General features: G+C 42.8%; 1 protein-coding gene across 6 annotated transcripts in view; it reads right to left on the reverse strand.

The window, feature by feature from the left end:
* Positions 1-2,412: 2,412 nt before the first annotated feature.
* arhgap9 (Rho GTPase activating protein 9) overlaps positions 2,413-21,733 on the reverse strand; it is a 35,222-nt gene continuing 15,901 nt past the window's right edge. For 2 of the 6 annotated variants that reach the window (XM_047332960.1, XM_035632934.2), the window contains exons 5-21: positions 21,090-21,341; positions 20,320-20,409; positions 17,475-17,540; positions 15,558-15,704; positions 15,299-15,397; positions 14,851-14,912; positions 14,656-14,743; positions 14,299-14,394; positions 13,752-13,850; positions 13,413-13,518; positions 12,887-13,006; positions 11,844-11,942; positions 10,356-10,433; positions 9,834-9,887; positions 8,903-9,037; positions 6,571-6,676; positions 2,413-3,605 (exon numbers count right to left, since the gene is read on the reverse strand). In XM_047332960.1, the coding sequence (XP_047188916.1) occupies positions 3,419-3,605; positions 6,571-6,676; positions 8,903-9,037; positions 9,834-9,887; positions 10,356-10,433; positions 11,844-11,942; positions 12,887-13,006; positions 13,413-13,518; positions 13,752-13,850; positions 14,299-14,394; positions 14,656-14,743; positions 14,851-14,912; positions 15,299-15,397; positions 15,558-15,704; positions 17,475-17,540; positions 20,320-20,409; positions 21,090-21,341 (1,884 nt within the window). In that variant the 3' untranslated portion in view covers positions 2,413-3,418. Of the gene's footprint in view, positions 3,606-6,541; positions 6,677-8,902; positions 9,038-9,833; positions 9,888-10,355; positions 10,434-11,843; positions 11,943-12,886; positions 13,007-13,412; positions 13,519-13,751; positions 13,851-14,298; positions 14,395-14,655; positions 14,744-14,850; positions 14,913-15,298; positions 15,398-15,557; positions 15,705-17,474; positions 17,541-20,319; positions 20,410-21,089; positions 21,342-21,733 lie in introns of all 6 variants that reach the window. The other 4 variants (XM_047332964.1, XM_047332962.1, XM_047332963.1 and 1 more) reach the window with 4 other exon arrangements.

Raw genomic sequence — 21,733 nt, forward strand, 5'->3', positions numbered from 1 at the left:
TTGACTTGTATAAGAATTAGAATGAGCCTTAAATTATCCTCTCAGCAAAGATGTCACTCAAATTTGACCGAATGCCACGATTTCTTTGACTGTTCAGTGCAAAAACACAGACATTTGACACAATACGACATTTGGGGCAGAAGCTCAGCTGTGGCCTGGGCCTTTTCAGTTTCCCATCACAGTGAACGGTTCCCATCACCGCTCATCATCGATTTGCATGATGATTCATCAGAGGTGGCTGCTTTTGATGCGTGTGGCTGGGGCATTCTGGGGTTGAGCAGCTCTGCTGATATTGGATACACAGAGCTTTAGGTTAACGGCAGGTTGAGTAAACAATGGGCTAACCGTAATGTTAACAGAAAGGCACGCCGTGACGCAGGTCAGATACCTCCGCTTTGCCAACATTTAGTCGACTGCAGCACCGACAACTGGTGTTGTTATGACATATTTGTCTCGGCCTCGACCCATGAGTAAGATGACATTTAATGGAGAACTGGCTTTGACTTAGTCAGACAGCAGCATCAGCGTCACTTGCAGCAAGTCGTCTGATGAGCTGCTGATTATGTTTTAAGTTTCGATTCACAGCAACAACAGTGTCACAGAGCAAACAGGCCTCGGGGTGAACGATGCAGAGCCCGGAGACGGGTCGAACAAATCATTTGAACATGAATACTGGGTTTGATTGTGAACCATCACGGCTTCCCCGAGTACACAGGCAGCGCTGTGGCTGAGCCTGAGATTCCATGGCAGGGTAATTTATGCATGTTCAACATTTTAATGATATTATCTTATCATGTATCAGTATCTAATGCACATGCAGTTGTTGCATTGAACTGAATTTTACTCTACAACATGTACATGTACAGGTAGCTCAAAATATTAATGACCCTTGTTTGTGTCCAAAAGCTGTTCAAACAAGTACCATAACGGTTGTCTCTCTTTCTGAATATTCACATTCACTAAATTAAAGCTGCTGCTCAATCTAATTACTGTAATTTAAACTCTCGTGATTGAAAAGTGATTCATTTAACTTTGGAGAGTGAAGATTAGACTAGTTTAGAGACTTACTTGGGTGGAAAGATGATGACATCACACAACTTTCTTATTCTTTTATTTCTGCAAATTTTAATAAATACTTCAATACTGAAAAAACATTTTCTTTCAGTGTTGCAGCAAACAGGAGCAACCTGGTTTTGAGATAACGTTGACCTAATGACTTCATCAGTCCATGTGTCAAAACTCTCTAGTTGGTGGCAAATGTATCCAAAAGTTTGCAGCGCCTCTGCTTTCCTTGACACGATCAGGGACATACATGCACACATTTGTATTTAGTATTGTTTTAAAATTTATCAACAAGCGATGACAGTGCCACTATTTTATCACATTAATAAGTCAAAGAAAAAAGCAATTAAAGACAAAAAAAAGTAAGGAAAGGGGTAATCAGAGCTGCACTTGAAGTGAGAGTTTGACTTTCACTGCCAACACGCCGCTGATTAGAAGGGAGGGGTGTTTGATTGCATCTCTTACGGACTGATTCTAATTTTTGGAAGTGATTAGCACCATCACACCAAAGTGAAATAAACCACATCACAGAGCTCGAGTCTAAAGCGGTCGTTTTCCGCTGGATCTTTATTGATGGAATATTCCTTCAGTTTCAGAGTTTGTAGAAGGAACAAAACATACAGTCAAACCAAAGTTGAGTGAAATGTTGAATTAATTAATTAATGTTTTCACCCCGCTATACTTTTCGTTGCATAATACATTGAATATAAACATTCAATCTGATATGAGGAGGCTCTGGGAGACAAAGAGAGAATCACAGAAACTGCACCAATGGCTGAGGGATAAATGTATAAATTAGGTAATTGTGATGACCATCTAAACACGAGCACTTGGATCAAATAAACAAGTGCGGTTGTCTATTTAAGTAGAGAATCTCGACCTTGGATATGCACACATACACCCACACCCACACACACACACGCGCACACACACACACAAACACACGCACACACATGACTTGAAAGAATACAAGCATAAAAATGAATAAATACATCTAATAAAACTTTGCAAAATCTACGAGACGCCCCCCACCCATGTGCCTCTTTTCTGCTCTTTCTTGTCTCTTGCCAAACCCACAGTCAATATAAAATTACCAAAGCCACAGAGTGAGAGAGAGTGAGAAGGTTTTGGGGAAAATCCACATTTTTTAAACATATGCATTTCCAGTTCCTCTTTTGTTCTGTTATTAAAAGCAGCATTTGCACCAATCACAGGGGAGGCCTCCGACCGCCGAGCCTCCGAGACACCCACATACCTCCACACACTATATCTCTCATGCAACCCATCGCTTGGTACAGTACAAACAACCTGACAGACGCACACATGCCAAATATAACAAAGTAGATTGAATCATTTTGTTCAGATTTTCTTCTGTTTTTATTGCAGGAGAGTTGACAATCAGGTCCAAGTAACATTTTAACAGCACAAGGCTCTTCTCAATGCAAATGTATCCATTTGAATTTGGCTAATATATTATGTTTAGGTTACATACTGTATGCAAAGTGCTACAAGTCGACAAACACACTATGTCACATATTTACAACTTCACATTTTCAACCTAATCTGAGAAGTTTGCACTGATAAAAATAGAAGACAGGTCTCAAATTGTACAACGTTGGGAAACTCTGAGGGTACAAATACAACAGAGAACTATTTGGTACAAAGGGACATTTGCTGCCCTGTTGGCACAAAGTTGCCCCATTGCTGATGATCTTTGAAGAGTTCTCTCAAATGAACCTGCAAACTCTTCTTCTCAACACGGTATAACTTGAGTGGAGATGCAATCCTTTACATGGCCAGCTTTCCCTCTGCTTGTTTGCATAATTTACAGTGTACCTGCAGGTGGCATCTGTCTAACCTGCCTGCAAGAGGTTTGCAGCTGTTTTCACAGTGAAATGGTTCTGCTTTCAGTGCTATGTTAAAAAGCATTCTTCCTCACAATCTTTGACAATCAACAGATCAATACAAAGCTAGCTGAACAGGCTGGAGGAGATATATCACTTTTATAGCTTTTTATTCATCATGATCAAGTCTGAACCATTACGGGTAAGTGAGGCGTCAGTTCACACAGCGAAGAACACCGGGGCTGGGCTCCACATTTGCAGTCAAAGGCACAAGTATTGCAGCTAAACTTCGCTTGTTTTACTATTATTGTTTTCACATGGCTTTATATGGAGGCCAGATGTCATGATTAGCAGCTTTCTGTCCTGGTTCTTTTTACCCCATAATTATCTTTTGATGTGAAATCCATTTTACACCATATGAGTAACAGGCAAAAAGGCCAAACGCTGCACTACTTGCGCTTTCGTCTGATCTGGAGGAGCCTTTTGAACCCCCCCAATCCAGTCCGAAAGGATCAAGGGGGGCCTCTTGTTCCAAAGATGTGGTCAAACTCGCTGAGGATGAGCTCCACCGCCTGGTTCTGGTAAACCATATTCACCGCCATGTTGCCGTTGTCCCTCTCTGGACGCATGAGCGTCGGCCCAAACACAATGCCAATGTTCTGTGTGGTCATTCTGTTGATATCTGAATGTTCCAAAACTCTGCAGGGAAATAGGAGAGAAGAAGTTTTAAACCTAAAACATCAACAAACACTACTGCACGGATTGCCGTGAGATATTGCACGGAAATTTAATGTCGACAGGAAATGAATCCTAAGGACTTTCGTGATCCCCTGAAAGATCCACGAGGAGCCACCGGGATGACAACATTTGTGGTTTTGAATGAAATATCTCGAAAGAAATTAGAGGGACTGGCTTAAAATAAAATAAACACTTGTGATCCTCCAGTGAGCGCCATCAAGGCCACATTCACACAAACACATTTTCATTTTAACACAGCATCTGAAAATGTTTTGAAAAATGAAAAACCGTCTCTCTCCAGATAGGGATTTTAGCTCCGTATCAGAAGTAACCTCCGTCCATACTAAGACACCTGAAAACGATATCACATGACCTTGTGCATGACCAGTGTAAACAGGAAGCAGATTGTCTGTATGCAGTTGGTTGCTTAGTTTCTTTTTTCAGACGCCCAAAGTGCAGCTTGATCTCAATCCTCGTTCTTCTAGCCATCCTTACTTTCTGATGTGAGGGGCATCTCAGGTAAAGTGCATTCTTGGTTTGAATGCTATCTCACTGAGCGTTCTCTCAATGTGACATGGCGAAGACAAATGTCCATTTCCGACAGGGTTGCCCCAAAGCTCGTACACCACTTTCCTTGGGTCCAATTCTCAGCGTGCATGGCTTCTCATAACACTAACGCTGCAGACGATAACCCTCACCCTTACCCAACTATCCCTGTCATTCCTGTCTGAAGACCCCATGGCCTCAGCGTGGAACTCGGCTCGCCTGTCAGACATATCCACATGGATGAATTTTAAGTGGATGAAAGAAACCTCTCTCTTATCCCTCACCCCTACCAAAGGTGTGAAAAGCCTGGGTATCATGAAGACCTCTCCTGAAGACCAATCAGCTCTTACTTGATTTAGTAGTCCACCCAAATCTAGGTAAAAAACATGGGTCATCTCTCGTCTGAACCACTGCAATGCCCTTCTGGCAGGTCTCCCTTCATGCACAGTTCTCACAGTTGGTCCAGTGTGCTACTGCTATGATCTTTGTTCAGCCAACAAAGGCACAGTTCACTAAGGTTACCCAGAAAACCAAGTCACTAATGCCCGTCTGCACCTGCACCCGTCTACTTGAACTCATTACAAGCTTATGCCCCCTCTCAACCGCTGCACTGCTCCAAGGAACATTATCTGGCAGTGCCATCCTTGCACACAAGGAAATCTCAGTCCAGACTGTTCCTGTTTATGGTTCCTCGATGGCGGAGCTACCAATTTTGTTTCCGAGGAGGGGCGACCCTCCCGATCCCGGTCTCCTACTCTACTAAAGTTTTGATGTTGTCCCTCTCTTGTATGTTGCTGTGGATAAAAATGTCTGGCAAAGGAGCAAATGTAAATGTAAACTTGTGTGATCCAGCATCGGGTCAAAGTTCAAATTTGTTCAAGGGCACACACCTACAAAACTGATGATATTTCCATCAGTCTCAGATTTCTACTTTGTTTTTACTGCTACTAAGCAAAAAAGCTGGTAAACATTATCATATTCGCATGTTAGGATGCTGATATTAGCATTTAGCTCAAAGCACCGTTGTGCCTAAGTTAAGCCTCACAGGGCTGCAAGTGAGGCTCTTTTTTTGTGTTAATCACTGTGTTCGCAGGCGTATACAGTCGATGTTAACACACGGTTTTATTCCAGTGGTCAACATGTGACATCTTTGTAAGTCTTAAGGGCAGCAACTAAAAGAGTCTGGCATGGACGTCTTGTTTTTGCATGCATGTTCATGCCCTTGTGCATTTTACAACGTAGATATATGCACGTAAGTGTCCACCGCCTGTATCGACCTATGTTGGTGTTTTTGAGCGTGTGTGTGTGATCTGGGGGGACTCAGGAATGGGTTAAAGCCACATGAGGCATGAGGCATTCTTCTAAAAATGCCATTCCCACCAAGCCACAGAAGCAGCCAGCAATTGCTCAAAACTTCCACATTAAAAAGAGAGGAGGAAAAAAGACAGAGAGAGGGAGAGGGGGAAGAGAAAAAAAAAAAGGGGCGAGCGAGGGAGAGGGCGAGGAGAGAGAAAAGAGAGAGGTTCCAGTGGTGGCGGCGGCGGTGTTGGTATGCCTTCCAGCAGACGAACCACAAGGCTCCCATGGGACCTTCGAGGCAAGGAAGGGAGCGGAGGGAAGGCACAGGGAGGAGGAGGAGGAGGAGGAGGAGGATGGAGAAAAGGGAGAAAGGGATGGAAAGACGAGGAAGACAGGGAGGAAGAGGAAGGCGAGAATGAAAGGAAAGGGAAGAGGACATGAGAGGACGTACGGAAACAATGGCAGCAAGTCAGCAAGAGAGGAGGCGACAGAGGTGATTGAGCCAGGGGTAATAAATGGCAAACAGAACGAGGAGGGGGGGAGCGAGGAATGACAGCGGAGAGAGAAAATGAGAGAAAGACACAGAGTTGACAAATTCAAGGGGCCCACCACACCCTGGCACAAACATCAGCCTCAGAACACGAACACTCACCCCTGGAGTGGAAGGAAAAACCATAAGCGGTAAAAAACACACATTTTATGTACTGTAAAAGGAACTGGCAAGCAGCACATTGTGCACCATTCATCTTCCTCCAGCCTTTTCATCTTCACACGGACCCAAACTTAACAACAGTGAGATCCTGGTGCAGCGCTAGCGTGCCCTGAGAGACAAAGGATCCCTGACAGAAAATTTGCTGGGAACAACAAGGGGAACTACACCATCTTGTGGTCAATTCAAAAAGGAAAAAAGTCACAAGCGAGAGATCTGATTTCCTACAGGGGCATCTGGTTCATTCTCTCATGCTGAAACGTGCCAAGAAATGCCACTGACACCGAACAGGACCACATGGAAACAAGCCGAGATGAAGACAGACAAGACAGCAGCTATTTACCGCACATGGTTTCAATCCCGCCCTCTCACCGTTTGAGATGGCGGCACATGAACAGCAGCGTATCGTGGTTCGGGGGAGGCATGTTAAGCACCAGACACTTCAAACGATCCACTTTGTCCATGTAGTCTGACATCTCTGCAACACAGAGCGAGAGCCATGTCAGATGTGTTATCTTTTGCATTATATCGTATTACTTTATTGGCACGCAACGCCTGATTTACATCCATTAACTGATATCACATGTACTAGTATTAGCTGCCACTATCTTATGTGATACAGCAGCTTGCAATCATCAACGATCACCACTGTGGTTTGGTTAACAGTGAACTGCCGATCACACTCGGTGCTCACACTGTGTCCCATGGGTTGATAAGAAACGGGGGCGTTCGTGCCACAAAGTACATTTACATTTTCATAATTTGCAGGTTTTCTTATTGAATGAGATCTATTTTTTGAATGCCAGCTTATCCACCATTTTGGGATAAGTAAAAGATATTGCGATAAAACACAGAGGTTTATGCAAATTAGTGGGAGCACTTAGATAGAGTAAAAGTTTGGAGATCATCCATCATTTTCTTCATGTCAACAAATCCCATGAAACGATAAGAAGTGTGTTCAGTGAATTGCTCCAAATTAAAAGCAGTGTGTGTAAGCCTGATTGGATTTAAATTCAAAACACATTCATTGTTTAAAAAAACCCAAACCAAAACACACAATTGCGCCGCCATGGATGACATGTTCCTCTGTTACTATCAACCTCGATTTAAAGATTAAATGCGTCTTTAATAAAGACATTTATTGACCTTGGGGGTTCAAGGACATAATACATGATTACATGACACATTACTTGTCCATGTCCAGATCAGGATGTGATGGTGTAAAGCTGCAGTTGGGTACAAAGACCTCACATCAATACATGGATGAATATTTACTGGGTACATAATCCTAACCATCAAGACATGTTTGACCTAACTCGCGTTGTACTGTATATTCAAATGCTTATGTCCTATACTAAGACAGAACTGCCATAACTGAGCAACCCTGAAGACACAGACTGTTTTATATGGGTGTTTACTTCCTCCTCCATACATTCTGTGTGTCCTGTCTCAGAGCCTCCACGGTAACTTTGGTTGCTATGGTCACTGCTGATAGGAATTGACCAGATGTGTCTTCACAGCCATACTACAGGTTGAAACAGATTTAGGGTTAAACAGTAAATTAAATGCGACTGATCTGTTACTGCGCTGAATGTACATAAAAGATCATTCATGAAAGAAAATAGACAACGAAAGAAAGTTCCTCCAAACTGCTGAGCTGTAGTTTACTATGAGTCAATCCCTTCTTGTTGCTGTAAATACTCACTGAGGTCCCCAATGTGTATTATTCCCCCGCTTAAAAGAGTCACCAAAAATGCACTTCTTACATCTGAGCATTTACTATACAGTGTCTAACCTTTTAAGGAAATCACTGAAACTTTGTGAAAAAGAAATCAAAACCACTACATTATTTGTGGCACATTTGCGAGATTTTTTAAAAGGTTCATGTCTTTAGAAGGCAGGGTAGAGACGTCGTAAAATACTGAAAAACAAACACATTGTTGGTTTTGCTATTCTCACGGGATTTGTTGACAGTAAAAAATATACGTATAAATAGAGTAACTCCGGCCTTATCATTTAATGGTGTCAACATGTTTTTACAGTATGAGAGCTATATGAGAACGTGCATCTATGAATATGTGAACATCTGTACTTTAATTCTTTTTTTTTTTCCGGGGAGAAAACCATCACTTTGTTCTAATTCAATACCGCTCAATAAATTCCAGTTGTGTCAGTGTGTTATTATTCTCCTCTCGCCTCGGAATTCACATATATTTCCCCTCGGGAAGCATCATTTCCTTTTACAGTGTTCATATCTTTCACAATATATATGTGTATGTGTACAGTTGTGTATAGTTGGGGGGAAAAAGTGCTGTAGATAAACTGTATTCTCTATTCATTTCACTGCAGCTTGCCTGTGTGAAAACACCAAAGTGAACACTCAAACCAAGGCCGCCAAGGTTTTGACTCATTAAGACCTCAGCAGTGTTGGGACTATTCAGAATAGTCCTGGTGGCCTCGATGTTTGAGATGGAGATCGTGTAAATAAAATAAAATTGAAAATTGTCCTATAAAAATGTCTCACTTCACGTTTAAAGTTGATTGTTTGTTGCTAATCGGTTTTAATTTCATACAAACTCTGTAATTCTGCCTCACACGTCGCACTGATCAAATCAGCGCCATTGATTGATGCTCAAACGCTGCATTAAGGGGGGAGGGTGTAAAGAAAACTGAAGCGTGACTGGGTCTGAAACTGGTCACTCACTGACTGTCTCCACGATGTCTGTGAAGAAGCCGAAGGGGACCAGAGGCTCGGGCAGCTCCCGGAAGAAAAGTTTCAAAGCTCCCGTGATGACATGGATGTCCTGCCACTCGCTCGCGTCCAAATTCAGCTTCTCCTCTGAGGGACAGGGGGAGCGGGGGAGGAGGGGCCGAGGATGAGGGGAGCGGTGGGAGAAAAGGGGAGTTACAGTCACGGCATCGTTTAGTGAAGGAACAAAAATGGGCCAGAGTGAGAATTCATGTCAGTGCTGAGGCGGACCATGAAGGCTTGTAGCTGCAGGAGGGAGATAGAGACGGTCTGTGAAAGCAAGAGCAGACAGAGGCACAGACCAACTCCAAATCACACATACAAAGCACACACATGTTGAAAGGAATAAAGCACACTTTAAAAAAGAAAATATAAAAGCCAGTCCTGACCAGTGCTTCTCAAATCGGGTCATAAGAAAATCAAGAGCTTTAATTTCACCTCGGTGTCAATGAGTTCAATATTCGAACGGAAGCACTCTCGAGCATCTTACGGTGAGAAACATTAGTCAGTGGGACGTTGTGTGGGATTAGTGCACTTCAGCGCAGGCAAGCGGCCCGTTCCCCATTCCGTCCACTTGATGGCAACCGTGGACCGCGTGGGAACCCTCCGAACAACCTGCTCCGTGTTATTACATCAGAAAACTTGAAGCAGAAGAGCCTGAGGGACACACGTACATTAAGCAAACGGCAGCTCAACCGTCAAACTTTCGCCGCCGAGCGCACGCCGTCGCCACAGCTCAGCTCGGCGTGCCGGTCTGTGGGTGGGCGGTGGGGTTGTTTTTTTTTTTGGACGGAGACGTTCACATTATGCAAACACTTAATGCACAAAAACAAGCAGGCCGGCTAACGCATGAAAGGGACTGTTCTCCACGTCCGTCTGAATCTACCTTGTACCAACTCCAGTGGGAACATGTAACGGCCGTCAGTAGTCACTGCTCGCTCTGCAAAAAAACAGTTACTCAGTCAGCTTCTCCCCACCGTTCACTTGAATCAAAAGGATGCCGCGCACTGGGAGTGAGACATTTACAGACTACAAGCCGGTATATGCAGTGAGTGTGTGTTGGAGAAAAAAAAGGTGTGTGTGTGTGTGTGAAATTTCTGATATGTAATCCATCATTATATATAATCTGAATGAATAAAACAGCATCGGGGAGAGATTCGTCTTCGTATGAAGATTTCTCCACCTGCTTCCAGAAATATCAACATTATACATCATCAACATACTGTTCAGTTGCAAAATTTCTGATATGTAATCCATCATTATATATAATCTGAATGAATAAAACAGCATCGGGGAGAGATTCGTCTTCGTATGAAGATTTCTCCACCTGCTTCCAGAAATATCAACATTATACATCATCAACATACTGTTCAGTTGCAACCCTCCGCTTCTCCCTTCTCATCCTCACCGTGGTTCACCAAGAAGCGCAGTTTCTGAATCACCGCCAGGTTTCCTGAGACTCTGTAGATACCATCAGTGTCCAGTCCTGCGACGTAAGACATTAGGGTGTAAGTATACCTCACACAGAGACACACACACACAGACGCACACACACGCACACGCACACACACACACGCACACACACACACACACACACACACACACACACACGCACACACACACACATCTACTATATTTGTTTGAGTTGAGTTTCTGCTTTTTCCACATTGACTGAAAATGTCAGAACTTGTAGAACAATATGACTTTGTGAAACCTCCATTGACTTAATATCCTATCTGATTGCTTTCTGTTTAAATGCACAGCTTCTGTCTGACATGGTATGTACCATGCTACAAAACATAGAGCCTTGAGCTTATTGGCTGATGTTTTTTGAATATTATTATTGGTTGGTTATCAATTCCATGCTGTACTTGTCCAACACGTTTCCATTGGTCAGGTCAAGTAAATGTTAACTGTATTTGTCTGAAAGGCTGAAAACAAGTCGACAGAAAAATGCATCTGCAACAATTTTTGCAATCGATTGATTTACTGTTTAAGAGACAGTCTGAGCAAAAACAACAAAAACTGGATCAGCGATCCAAACACAATTATTTGATGGTTTTCTTCATCGAAAGTTTTTTGAGCGCTGGTTGGACTAAATTTCACAATTTTCTGACATGTTACACACTAGAAATTATGAATTAATCAAGGAAATAACTGCCAGGTTAATTGATAAGTAAAATAACTGTGAGCTTATCTGTATAACACGAGGCTCCCTTTATCAGACTGAATTCTGATAAGACAAAATCAGAAAACCTTTGACAGGACACAAAGGGGGGAGAAACTGCAAAAAGAGAAAAAAAATCTCTTCTCCGAGACAGAGATACTTGTTAGTATTGAATTAATAAAGTTTGCTGAAGAACTTCTACCTTGTTCCTTTTCTAACTCAGTAATTCTATGCTGTTGCTACGAGAACACTCAAAAATAATTCCTCTTTCTATTTTTGAGGATGCAGTAACGCTGCTTGGTTGTGAACGTTTTTTTAATCTGACACGACCTTGAACGTAGAATGTCTGAGCGGTTGCAGATAAACCAAGTTTATAAAGCTCTTAAAACACAACCAAAAGAATGCGAGTTACAAATGTATTTGCAGTCCGGTTTCTAAACAGTTTCCATACGACTACATTTTCTCTCATTTCATTTTAAATCCGCCTCTGGCAGGCAAGTGTCATAAAACCTCTTAATTTGTGCATTTGAGTCAACGTCCTTTCTGGCAGTTAAAAAAAAACTCTTTCTCTGTAAATTTCCCATTTGATGATTTACGCCACAAAGCTGAACAATAGGTGCAGAGATGCTGTCAAGTGACGGATGCTCAACGCACGAATGAGGTTATTATCCCTCATGTGTACGCTTTAATTTGCGAATCACAGGATTTGGCGGTCTGCAGTGACTGTACCTTTCCTCTCCACAGCCTCAGTACAGAGTCGGACGAAGCGAGGGACGGTGCTCTTCTCTCGCTCGCAGAGCATATCCAGGCGGCAGCCAAACACCTGATCTGGAGAGCGTTGACAGACGAACACATACGCACTTTTTATGTTACTCTTTGGAAATGTTTCTATTTCCTTCTCAGATAGCATAACATGATGTAAGAGCAACACGCTTGGGTTGATCTTGTGCTAAATCTAAAGTTCACTAAGGGAGAAAACCTATATGCATTGCACTCTGCTCCCAGCAGAGACGTAGGCTCACAGTCGATGATGCAACACAACCCATCTACTGTATATAATACAGGGTGGGACAAATCAAATGCATGGCACGTATATGGCACACATGAATGATCATGTGACCTTATCTCTGATAAGGGCAGTAATGAACTTTGTAGTGAGGAAAATATCACAAAAAATAAAGTAGTCAGTGAGCTCACTGCAATTAATTGAACTTCATTTATCCAACCATATTTTTCACACTAAACGTGCTTTTGTTCGAGTGATTAATTCGCACGTAATGAATTTTTTCAATATCCCGTCAATGCAACCTTTCTCATCAGCGACAGTATTGCCGCTTTTGGTTTTTTTTAGGAAACCAAAGACAATTTTTTCCAAAGTTTTGCTTCCCGACATGTAGAAATCGAACCAATCACAATGCGTGTTGTTGACAACGTCACAAGCACCTGTACATTTTTAACCGGGTTAAGATGCGAAGGTCACAGAATATGATTCATGCCATTTTCCCACCCACTCACGCAACAGTTCAGTGACCTCTCCTGACCTGCATCCATGGCGTATTTGTCACCTTCTGAAAATGATGACCGACTGAACATGAACATAGGGTTCACTTCCAATGACCCATGGGGAAAATAAACATGAGAAGTCCAAGGATTGTTTCAGCTCGTGCATTACAGCTGTCATCAAGATGTGAAAGATGTGTTCAGGTGTAATATGAATAAAAGGATACACATGAATTCAAATAAGAGTGAAAACTTCAAAAACATTATCTCACCTTTAATGAGGCCTTTTTCCTGCAAAGCCTGCAGAGGAGGTCTCTTCAGGATCAGCTTCTTCAGCCGGGTCTTCACTCTTTTCCTCTCTGTGTTTTCCAGGTTGGATGACGAGCGGGGGACTGCGGAGGGAGCAAAGGAGAAGGTGGAGGAGATGGAAGAGAAGGAGGAAGAAGAGGAGGAGGAGGTCAGTGCGGGGCGTTCGGCCGCGGGGCTGGAGAGCAGATGAGACGGGATGGTGGTGAGGATGAAAAGTGGCAGGGCCGGGCGACGGCGGAGGTGAGACAGGACTGACGGGGGGATTATTTGCCACGGGGGCCTGCTGAATATGTACGTGGGCTGAATGGAGGAGAGGATGGAGGAGAGGACGGAGGGATGTAAGAAGCCTGTATGGAAGTTCGAAGAAAAATGAAAATGATGACGATGGAGTGGGAGGCTGTTGTACACTGGAGTTCGAGGGCAGGGGGACGGTTCTGAGCGGTGATTGTGTGAAGGGGGGACGTCCGAATGGATGTGGTGAGGACTTACGTGTCGTTCTCCTATCATCCTCATCTCCACTGTGGTCCAGCATCTCCACGCTGCCGGCTCTCCTCAGAGAGTACAGGAGGACGTTGTCCAGTGGGTTCTCACGGTCCTGGAAGGCCAAGGCGAAGAGTGGAACTGTGTTAGTTCCATTACATATAAACATTACACCAACCGTTATGACATTTATCCACAGGCTGTGACCCCGATTACAACTGACGCTTGTCTGACTGTTACTTTTTAACTAGTTACACCAATGAAAATACGTTAATCCAAAGAAAACCATTTTAGCCACTATCAGAGACGTGGTAAAAAAAGAAAAAGTACAACTTTTGTCCGTCTCACCAGTCTGTCGATGACGTTCTGGATGGTGTTGTACCACTCTTTGATCAGAGAGTCAGTCTCTGACTGCAGCAGGAACTCATTTCCTGTCACTGTCCTCAGCTGGAATATAAACATTTACAGATCTGGTTAATGCATGACAAACTTTCCGCAAAGCTAGTAAGTATATACTTTTCACACTTCAGTGGAATTTTGTATTCATTTTTTTGTACAGCGCTGACACTTCTTTGTGTCACATTTCAGTAGAAACATGTATTTTTACTGCTTCCTCTATCTCATGTGGCTCATTGATGGGTGAGCGGGTGAAAAATGGCTTCCCCCTTCACATTTTATGTTTTGTTATCTACCCCATCTATGTTCTCCCTTCACGTCATTTCACAGCACAAATTAGAATAAAATTGGAGGTGTCCCTGAGGTCTGAGCACCTTGACATTTGTAATAGGTAATGATTTGTTGAATTCAAGAGTTAAAGTTGAAGAATGGGAGTGAATCTTGAGCTCACGCGCTTGTCTAAGATTCTTTTTTGTTTGTTTGTTTGTTATTTCCCCACCTTGAAGACGTTTTTCTTGCTGGACAGCTGATTGGCCCAGTGCAGCTGTGCACCTCTTAAATCCACACTGCTCTCAGGGCGACTGTTTCCTGGTTTCTGTTATTGATCAACAGAAAAGAAATAAATATGTGTCACATTTTCTCGACATTCAGTTTGCTGAGTTGCTTGGTATATGTTTCTAAAAAGTGGAGTTTTTATTTTTCAGTCATTATCTTTTGGTCAGAAAAAAATGTTTTTTGAAGTGACTCACACCGACCGTTAGCGGAGGATTTGGCAATCAGGAAATTATAGGCCTCACGCAATCATTTCCCAACCAGTCGTTTGAAAAAAATACACAGCGTTTCTCTGCGATCTTACCCAGCTGGAAGGTGTCTGTGATTTAGGATCTTTGAAGAAAACCAGACTGTTCCCGACCAACACTACCCAGGACGGACTCCAGTTTTTCCTGCAACCCAACAAACACATGGAAGTTGCTCAGTCAGTATTTGGCGCAGCTGTACATTCAAATAAACAGGTGAAATCGAATTTGCGAGAAGCCCCTTAACTCCTCACCTGAGTTTCCGGCCTCCCTCTGCAATCTTCGTCTTGTTCAAGAGGCCGGCTTTCTCCAACTCCTGAGAAGAAGAGAAGCACACAAATATTCACTCTATAATAATGAGAGAATGTCAGGACATGTTCAAATGTTAACAGTAAAGTACAGCAGAGGGCTTTTCCTCTGCGTAATATACTGCATCCTGAGCGAGCCCATTTAACTTGACTGTTGCATCATTCAAAAAAATTGCGGGAGGGGAGCTGCTCCAAAATCTCCCACTGCGGTATGGCCCCGTTTAAGGGTGCAAGAGAACAGAATGAATACAAACTATGAAGTTACACGTGTTGAGTACAGTATATAAAGACAGTAACAAATCTGTCTTTCCATCTGTTACATCTGTCTGTTACATCAAAACATACACATGTTCAGGTATTTTAAGTCATGAAGTAAAAGGCAGAGTTGTCTCACCGGCGTGCAGCCTTCGCCGTCTGGCGAGCTCTCAGGAGATGGAGGCTCCACCACGATGTTGGTCACGTTGCAGGAGTAATCTCTGCACTGCTGGACCAGCTGAAACACAGGATGTGAGCATCGTCAGCCGTGTTCATTTGTCTGTGTTCCACGTACAAGTGCAGTGGTTTGCCTCCGTTCCATGTTTATCTGCATGTCCCCGTCGCTCCGTGAACACGGTTTGTGAGCTTTTGTGTATATGTGCTCTGCAGGCGAGTACCTTGCCATTCTCAGGCAGGATCATAGATTGGGAGTGGCTGAGCTGCTGCTTGACATCATGCATGGAGGAAGAGTTATGGCACCGGGCATCTGCACTGCTGAACGCCCTCATGCTCAGGGTGTCAGAGGAGGCTGCACGCTGCATGCTCTTTGCAGGGGTTCAAAGGCCAGGGTCATATGTTTGAGGGGGTCAGAGGTGGAACAGATAAGAAGGGAGAGGGCAGTCGCTGATTTATTAGAGGGAAACAGAGAAAAATACAACATACGACCCAAGGTATTTTTACATTTATAGATTGTGTGCAAATCCTGTGAGAGCTGATATGACATTTTTTTTGAAGATATATATTTCTTTGCTTTGGACTTTCTTGCTTATAGCACAAGTGTAATTCCCTAAACAATTGAAATTACAAAAAAGCAACAGTAAGGAACAGCAGAAAGCTCAGAGTCTTTAAAAAATTCTGCAATCCTTCCCTGAATTCTTCTGAGAGCTTCTCACCTCAGTTTGCTTTGCAGTCTAAATACAATTCAAGCAAACAAGTGTACAAAGCCTGTAACATTAGAAAGTAAGATATTAATTCTTCAATTTGCACATAATATTGATTTATGATCTGCACTATGCAAAAAAGTATTGACACATCTTTGGACTTTTACTCTCATCGTTTAATTTGCGGCAGTCAACATCAAGAGGTGTCTTATCTACATCTGCTCTCCGTTCTCTCAGGAGTCCTCAGACAGTGATGTTAATTAAACTTCCAGTATCTTATACAATTTCTCTTCAAGGAAGAACAATGCAACAGTGCTGCATTACAACATAGTTTTTTTTTTGGAGTGAACTGAAGCATTCTGGCGCTCTGAGAAACACTGATGACTTAAAGCATCAGTGCCTATTATGAGAACTCCGAGCAGATGGAGACAAACTGTAGTTTCCTGGAAAAGTTCAACTTGTTTTGCTTCATGTCACAGGAAAGATTGAGAGACAGATTGTCAGAGACCCAATGGTGCATGCATGCAAATCTGAAACGCTACATGCAAAATATATATGCCAACAGTCCCACGCACGTGGTTGCATGATTACACTCAAATGCACGTATCCACACAACTTTTGCAGCCACAGCCATAATAAAGTACCTTTCTGAATCCCTGTAACCTAGTTTCAACAATCAGACTAAATATCCCTCCTAATGTTTGCCATCTCCTCATGCAAGGCGGATTAGCACTGCGAGCCAAATCTGCTCCTTTGCTAAGATGAGGCCTTTAAAGGGGCTTTAAACCAAGCGCACCCACACCCCACTGTGATGCAACATGTTGCAGTAAGAACTGCTTGGATAACAGCCTTTCTTTTATACACCATGAGTTGCTATTTCGCCTCCTTAATATACATAAATGCTGATCTCCGAGAATCTAAAGAGCATAGCTGGCAGTACAGGAACGCATTCTGCAGTAATACAGTGGAAATGCAGTTTTTGCAAATCTAATGGCTCAAGTTCATTGATTGTCATGAGGAAAATACCCTCCATCAGAAGCCCTTTAAGCACTGACGAAACACTTAGGATTACCCTCTCAGTCAGTCATGCAAACAACAGAGTTGATATCTAAAAGATTCTTTTAAAAGAGGAATGAGCATCTATAGACATTTGTGTAGAGACAAAGATTCTCGTGGTAGATACTAATGCAAGCATAACATGAAGAAGCATTTTCTCCATTGCAGTGACAAATTCAAGGTGGCAATAAAGGCCAGCAGTGTTCGAGGGCGTCCCGTTATTGTTAGGAGAAGGCATCCTGCTGGTATAGGGTTTTATGTTTTACATTAGCCTTTGACTGTTGTTTTATTTATCTTTTTTAAAGGTGAGAGTCAAGGTGAAATGCATTAGATGCCCTCTGGCAGTGAAAGAGCGCAGAAGGTAGAGAAGCGTTTCACCTGTTTCATCTGCCAGCCACAGTCTGTTGTCCTCTGGTGGCTCCCGAAGACGAAATCAGGTGACAGCTAGAGAGAGAAAGAGAGAAATGAAGATACATGCAGGAAGACAAACACAGGAAACACAGAAGAGTTACTTTACTACGTAACTTCTGTCTACTCCACATGGCAAAGAAGATCTAGGTATGTTTTACTTCGGGGCTTTTCTGACAGTTTTGTCTGAGCAACATTTCTGCTGCAATAAGTCTGAACCGGTGTGGCAGCAATTTGGCCAAATCACACACCCAGATGAAAAATCAGGATGGTGGATTCAGTTTGACAATGAAAGACACCCAAAGACACCCAAAGACACACACACACACACACACACACACACACACACACACACACACACACACACACACACACACACACACACACACACACACACACACACACACACACACACACACACACACACACACACACACACACACACACACACACACACACTCAACTCAGGTTTCTGAGAGGCCGTTGCTGCCGTTGCTCAGTAAGACCGAAACGTTCACTGCACAGTATTCATTTTGACTCCAGCAATGTGATTTTTAGTTGTCGAACTGGGCCACACATCACATACGCCCACATAAACACAGTCATATCAGCTTTTTGTGAGAACGACAGAGTCAGCACCAACACGTCTGACAAAGAAAATCCTCCATATAAATGAACCCCGTATTAGCACGGCACAAATCCAACACCCAAAAATGAAATAAAATCACAATTGCATAAATGATATTGTGGAGAAAACTGAAACAAACTTACAGCATAGGTACTCATTCTGACTAATCACCCTGTTACACAGTCGAGGCCAACTCTCGTCTGAGCTCTTCTGTCGAGTCCTCAACTGTCTTGTCGTCTCACGTCATGGCACCTTTTTCAACTGAGTGTCAAAATGTATAAACCGCCCATCTCTCCCTGCTGTCGCAGCCTGTGTCTACTTCCCCATTCAAGAGGGAAGCTGGCCTTATCAGCTCGCACAATGAGTCTCATGCACAGCAGCTCAACCAGGAAGGTGTGATTTTTCTTTTCTTTTTTCTTTTTTTTTTACATGACCACATTAACCACAGTCCAACAGGTTTTGTTCGTACGTTGTGTAGGCAAAGACAGCAGAGGAGGAGGAATGTCAATGCCTCATGTCCAATCATTTCAAGTTAATTAAATACGATGAACAATAATTTTTAAGCAAATTTTATGCTGTGAGATAATTATACTAGCAGGCTGGAAAAAACATTTTTTTGTGGGGGGGGGCTTATTTGTGTTTAGGCGAAAAAGAAATTGATAAGATGCTTCTTCAGTGTATTTATTGTCACAATAACCAAATAAAGTACCAGCTACGACAGGAGGCATCTCCAACTACTTCATTTTTAACACCTGAACACATGCAAGCTGCAATTGATAGCATGTGAAAACTAGTGAGGGGATGAAGCAGAGATGGTGAAATAGATGGATAAAGGTGAATTATAAATAATGGAAATCAGGCTTCTTCCCCCTGCAAACTTTCGATTCACACTGAAGGAAGGAGTCAACATGATAAGGATGACATTTATTCAAAATAAAATATTAAAATCAAGAGTAGAGAACACCGTGTGCTGGTTTGAACACCTGGTCCACAAACATGTGGCACGTAGTATGCATTATATATATCGTTGGTGTGTTCCAACGTATAAAAACTGACACATATAGGTCAATAGAATGCACCTCAAACCGACTTGATGGGGTATCACTGCTTTGATCATCTGGGTATGATTTTGATGGGCAACATTACATTTGAAACACTGACGCAACATTGAGGCAACGCAACCTTGAGATGCAAAATGCTTATCCCCAACAATCTGGATCACGCCGCTTGTGTCACCTTATCTCGTCGATGTCGTCAGTGAATTAGTGGACGGGGTCGATTTGAGTCAGTCACGGCTGTAACGTAAGTTCCCCAAACCTGTACGTCTGAAACAACACATGTACTTCCTCAGCGGATACGGACACAGTTGTAAAATCAAATTTACCAAAAAAAAAAGGGGGGAAACTAATGATAGAGTGGAACTTTTTATTATACTACAGCATCCGCGAGGTCAGGGAGGTGATGAGGAGTTTCAGTGAGTGGTTTGAATTTGGCAATGTTTTATAATGATATGGGTTTCTCCCTGTGTGCAGCTCTAACGGCTTCTGCTCATCTGCATCAGATCAAGGGGCATTGCCTTGTTATTCCCTTCAGGGATTAGCCAAACAAAATCATTTGAGAGGAGGCGCGTGTCAGAGGAGGGTTCATAAATAAATTAATAAATGAGGCAGTGGGTTGGTCAGTCAACGGTGTGACAATGATGATGTGTGAATGGAGGTACCCTCCTTTTTCCCTTTGGCCACGCTCAGCATTTGTCTCTGCTTCAAGCGCAGTGTCCGGTCGGGACACTTTTGTGCAGTCTGGGCGACCAAAGCCGACAACAGATTCATATGTCGGGAGATGGTCAGATGGGTGTGTGTTTTTGTCTCACTGCTGTCTGCTCTGTATTGTCTGTTTTTACACATACCAGAGGCGCAGCTGTTTGCACATGTTACATAAGAATTATTGTTTACTTAATAAAAAAATAGAACAATGTTAAAAAAATTAAAAACCAACAACACAAACGTAATCACTGTCTCGACTATCAGTTTTATCATAAGCATTTTTTCCACCACTCAATGAGTTTAACCTTCCTTGTGACAAGGATCACTGAATAAAAGCTAAAGTGAATGAGCAGATTAAATTCATATTATATACCATATGAAACATACAGCCTGAATTTTCCCCACCTCTGTACAGTAGCCTTACCCTGTGCACGGTTCCATTGCCAGCGTCAGGGAACGGCAGTGACAGGTGGCTGGTTTCCCTGGGTAATGTCTGAGGTTGAACTGTGTTGCTCTGCCAGAGACACAGACAGAAAGTCTTTGACTCCTTTTAGCTCAAATTATACTGTAAATACAGAAATACCAACAACTTCACGTATATAATTAATCACCGAAAATCTTTAAACACACACTTCTTTGACAGAATCAACACAATGACTCTCACATTTTGTCTCTCACACTGTAAGGTATTCTTTATTTGGTCCGTTTTCCATATCTTATATTAGGAGCCCTCGTAATTCCAGAATTTAAAACAGTCTGTGTCAGTCTCCCGAGCCACCTCCAAACCCTTTGTAATATTTAAGCTCTTGCAATGTTCAGTGTGACACTATGTCAAAGTGAGGAAAGAAATTGTCACAAACATTGAGTCTCCCCACGTGCTTTAGACTTGAGCCTCCACCTGTCCTATGATCAGTGTGTGTGCAACCTTCTCCGCCTCACCTCATGTGTAAGGCAAGGAAAAAACATATGAGGCGGGTGGATTTTCATTTCCAAGTTTCATAAAGTTATCAGGCTGAAAATGTCCCTTTTAGTGCTGACACACTCGAACTACGTGGGCCTGTAAATTAGTATTCTGTTTCATGCTGCACGCTGACCCTTTTCTTTCTTCTCCTTTGAGAAAATACACTTTCATCCAGCTCTTAATATGCCCACCTTTTAAATTGTATGGTAATTTCAGTGAAATGGGTGTTGTACCTGGTTGGCGGGACCACGAGCCCTGCGAGGGGGTTTCCAGGACCTCTCCTTGGTGATGGTGTTGACGTAGTAGAGTCTACCTGTAGCTGGGTCTGAGTACTGCTCCCACAGGTCCTTGACCTGAAGAGGCTTTTGACCTGGAGCAGGACAGGGTGGGTCCGGCTGCAGGAGATGTTTCTCTGGCTTCATGCTTTCGGTGTAGAGAGGAGAGTCTTGCCAGGACAGTTGTGCCACATAGGACTCTGTTGGGACCTTGTAGACAGACAGAGCAACGGGGAGGGGGGGAAAAAGACATGACTGTAAAAAAAAACAAATATAAAGTTTAACTTTTAAAAAGGTCCTAATCATTTCTTGAAAAGAGCTTGGCCCTGTCGTTTTAGGATATCTTAAATATTTAAAAGAGTAAATAGTGCATTTGCTGGGGATGTTTTACAGCAACAGATAAAAACACGTTTGGTGCATTAGTGAGTATTTATGGCACCAGGATGGCGTCTGTGGGATTGTCTCAATATAAACCCCGGTGACCATTACATTTCACCGTGTCAGTGTCACCCACGACAACAATGGAGGTTTGAGAGGGAACGAGCTATATGACTTGAAAAGAATATTGTTGGTTTTGTGTTTGGGAAATTGTTGATTCAGTG

This window comes from Scophthalmus maximus, chromosome 6 (assembly GCF_022379125.1).
Source record: "Scophthalmus maximus strain ysfricsl-2021 chromosome 6, ASM2237912v1, whole genome shotgun sequence".
NCBI classification, from domain to species: Eukaryota; Metazoa; Chordata; class Actinopteri; order Pleuronectiformes; family Scophthalmidae; genus Scophthalmus; species Scophthalmus maximus.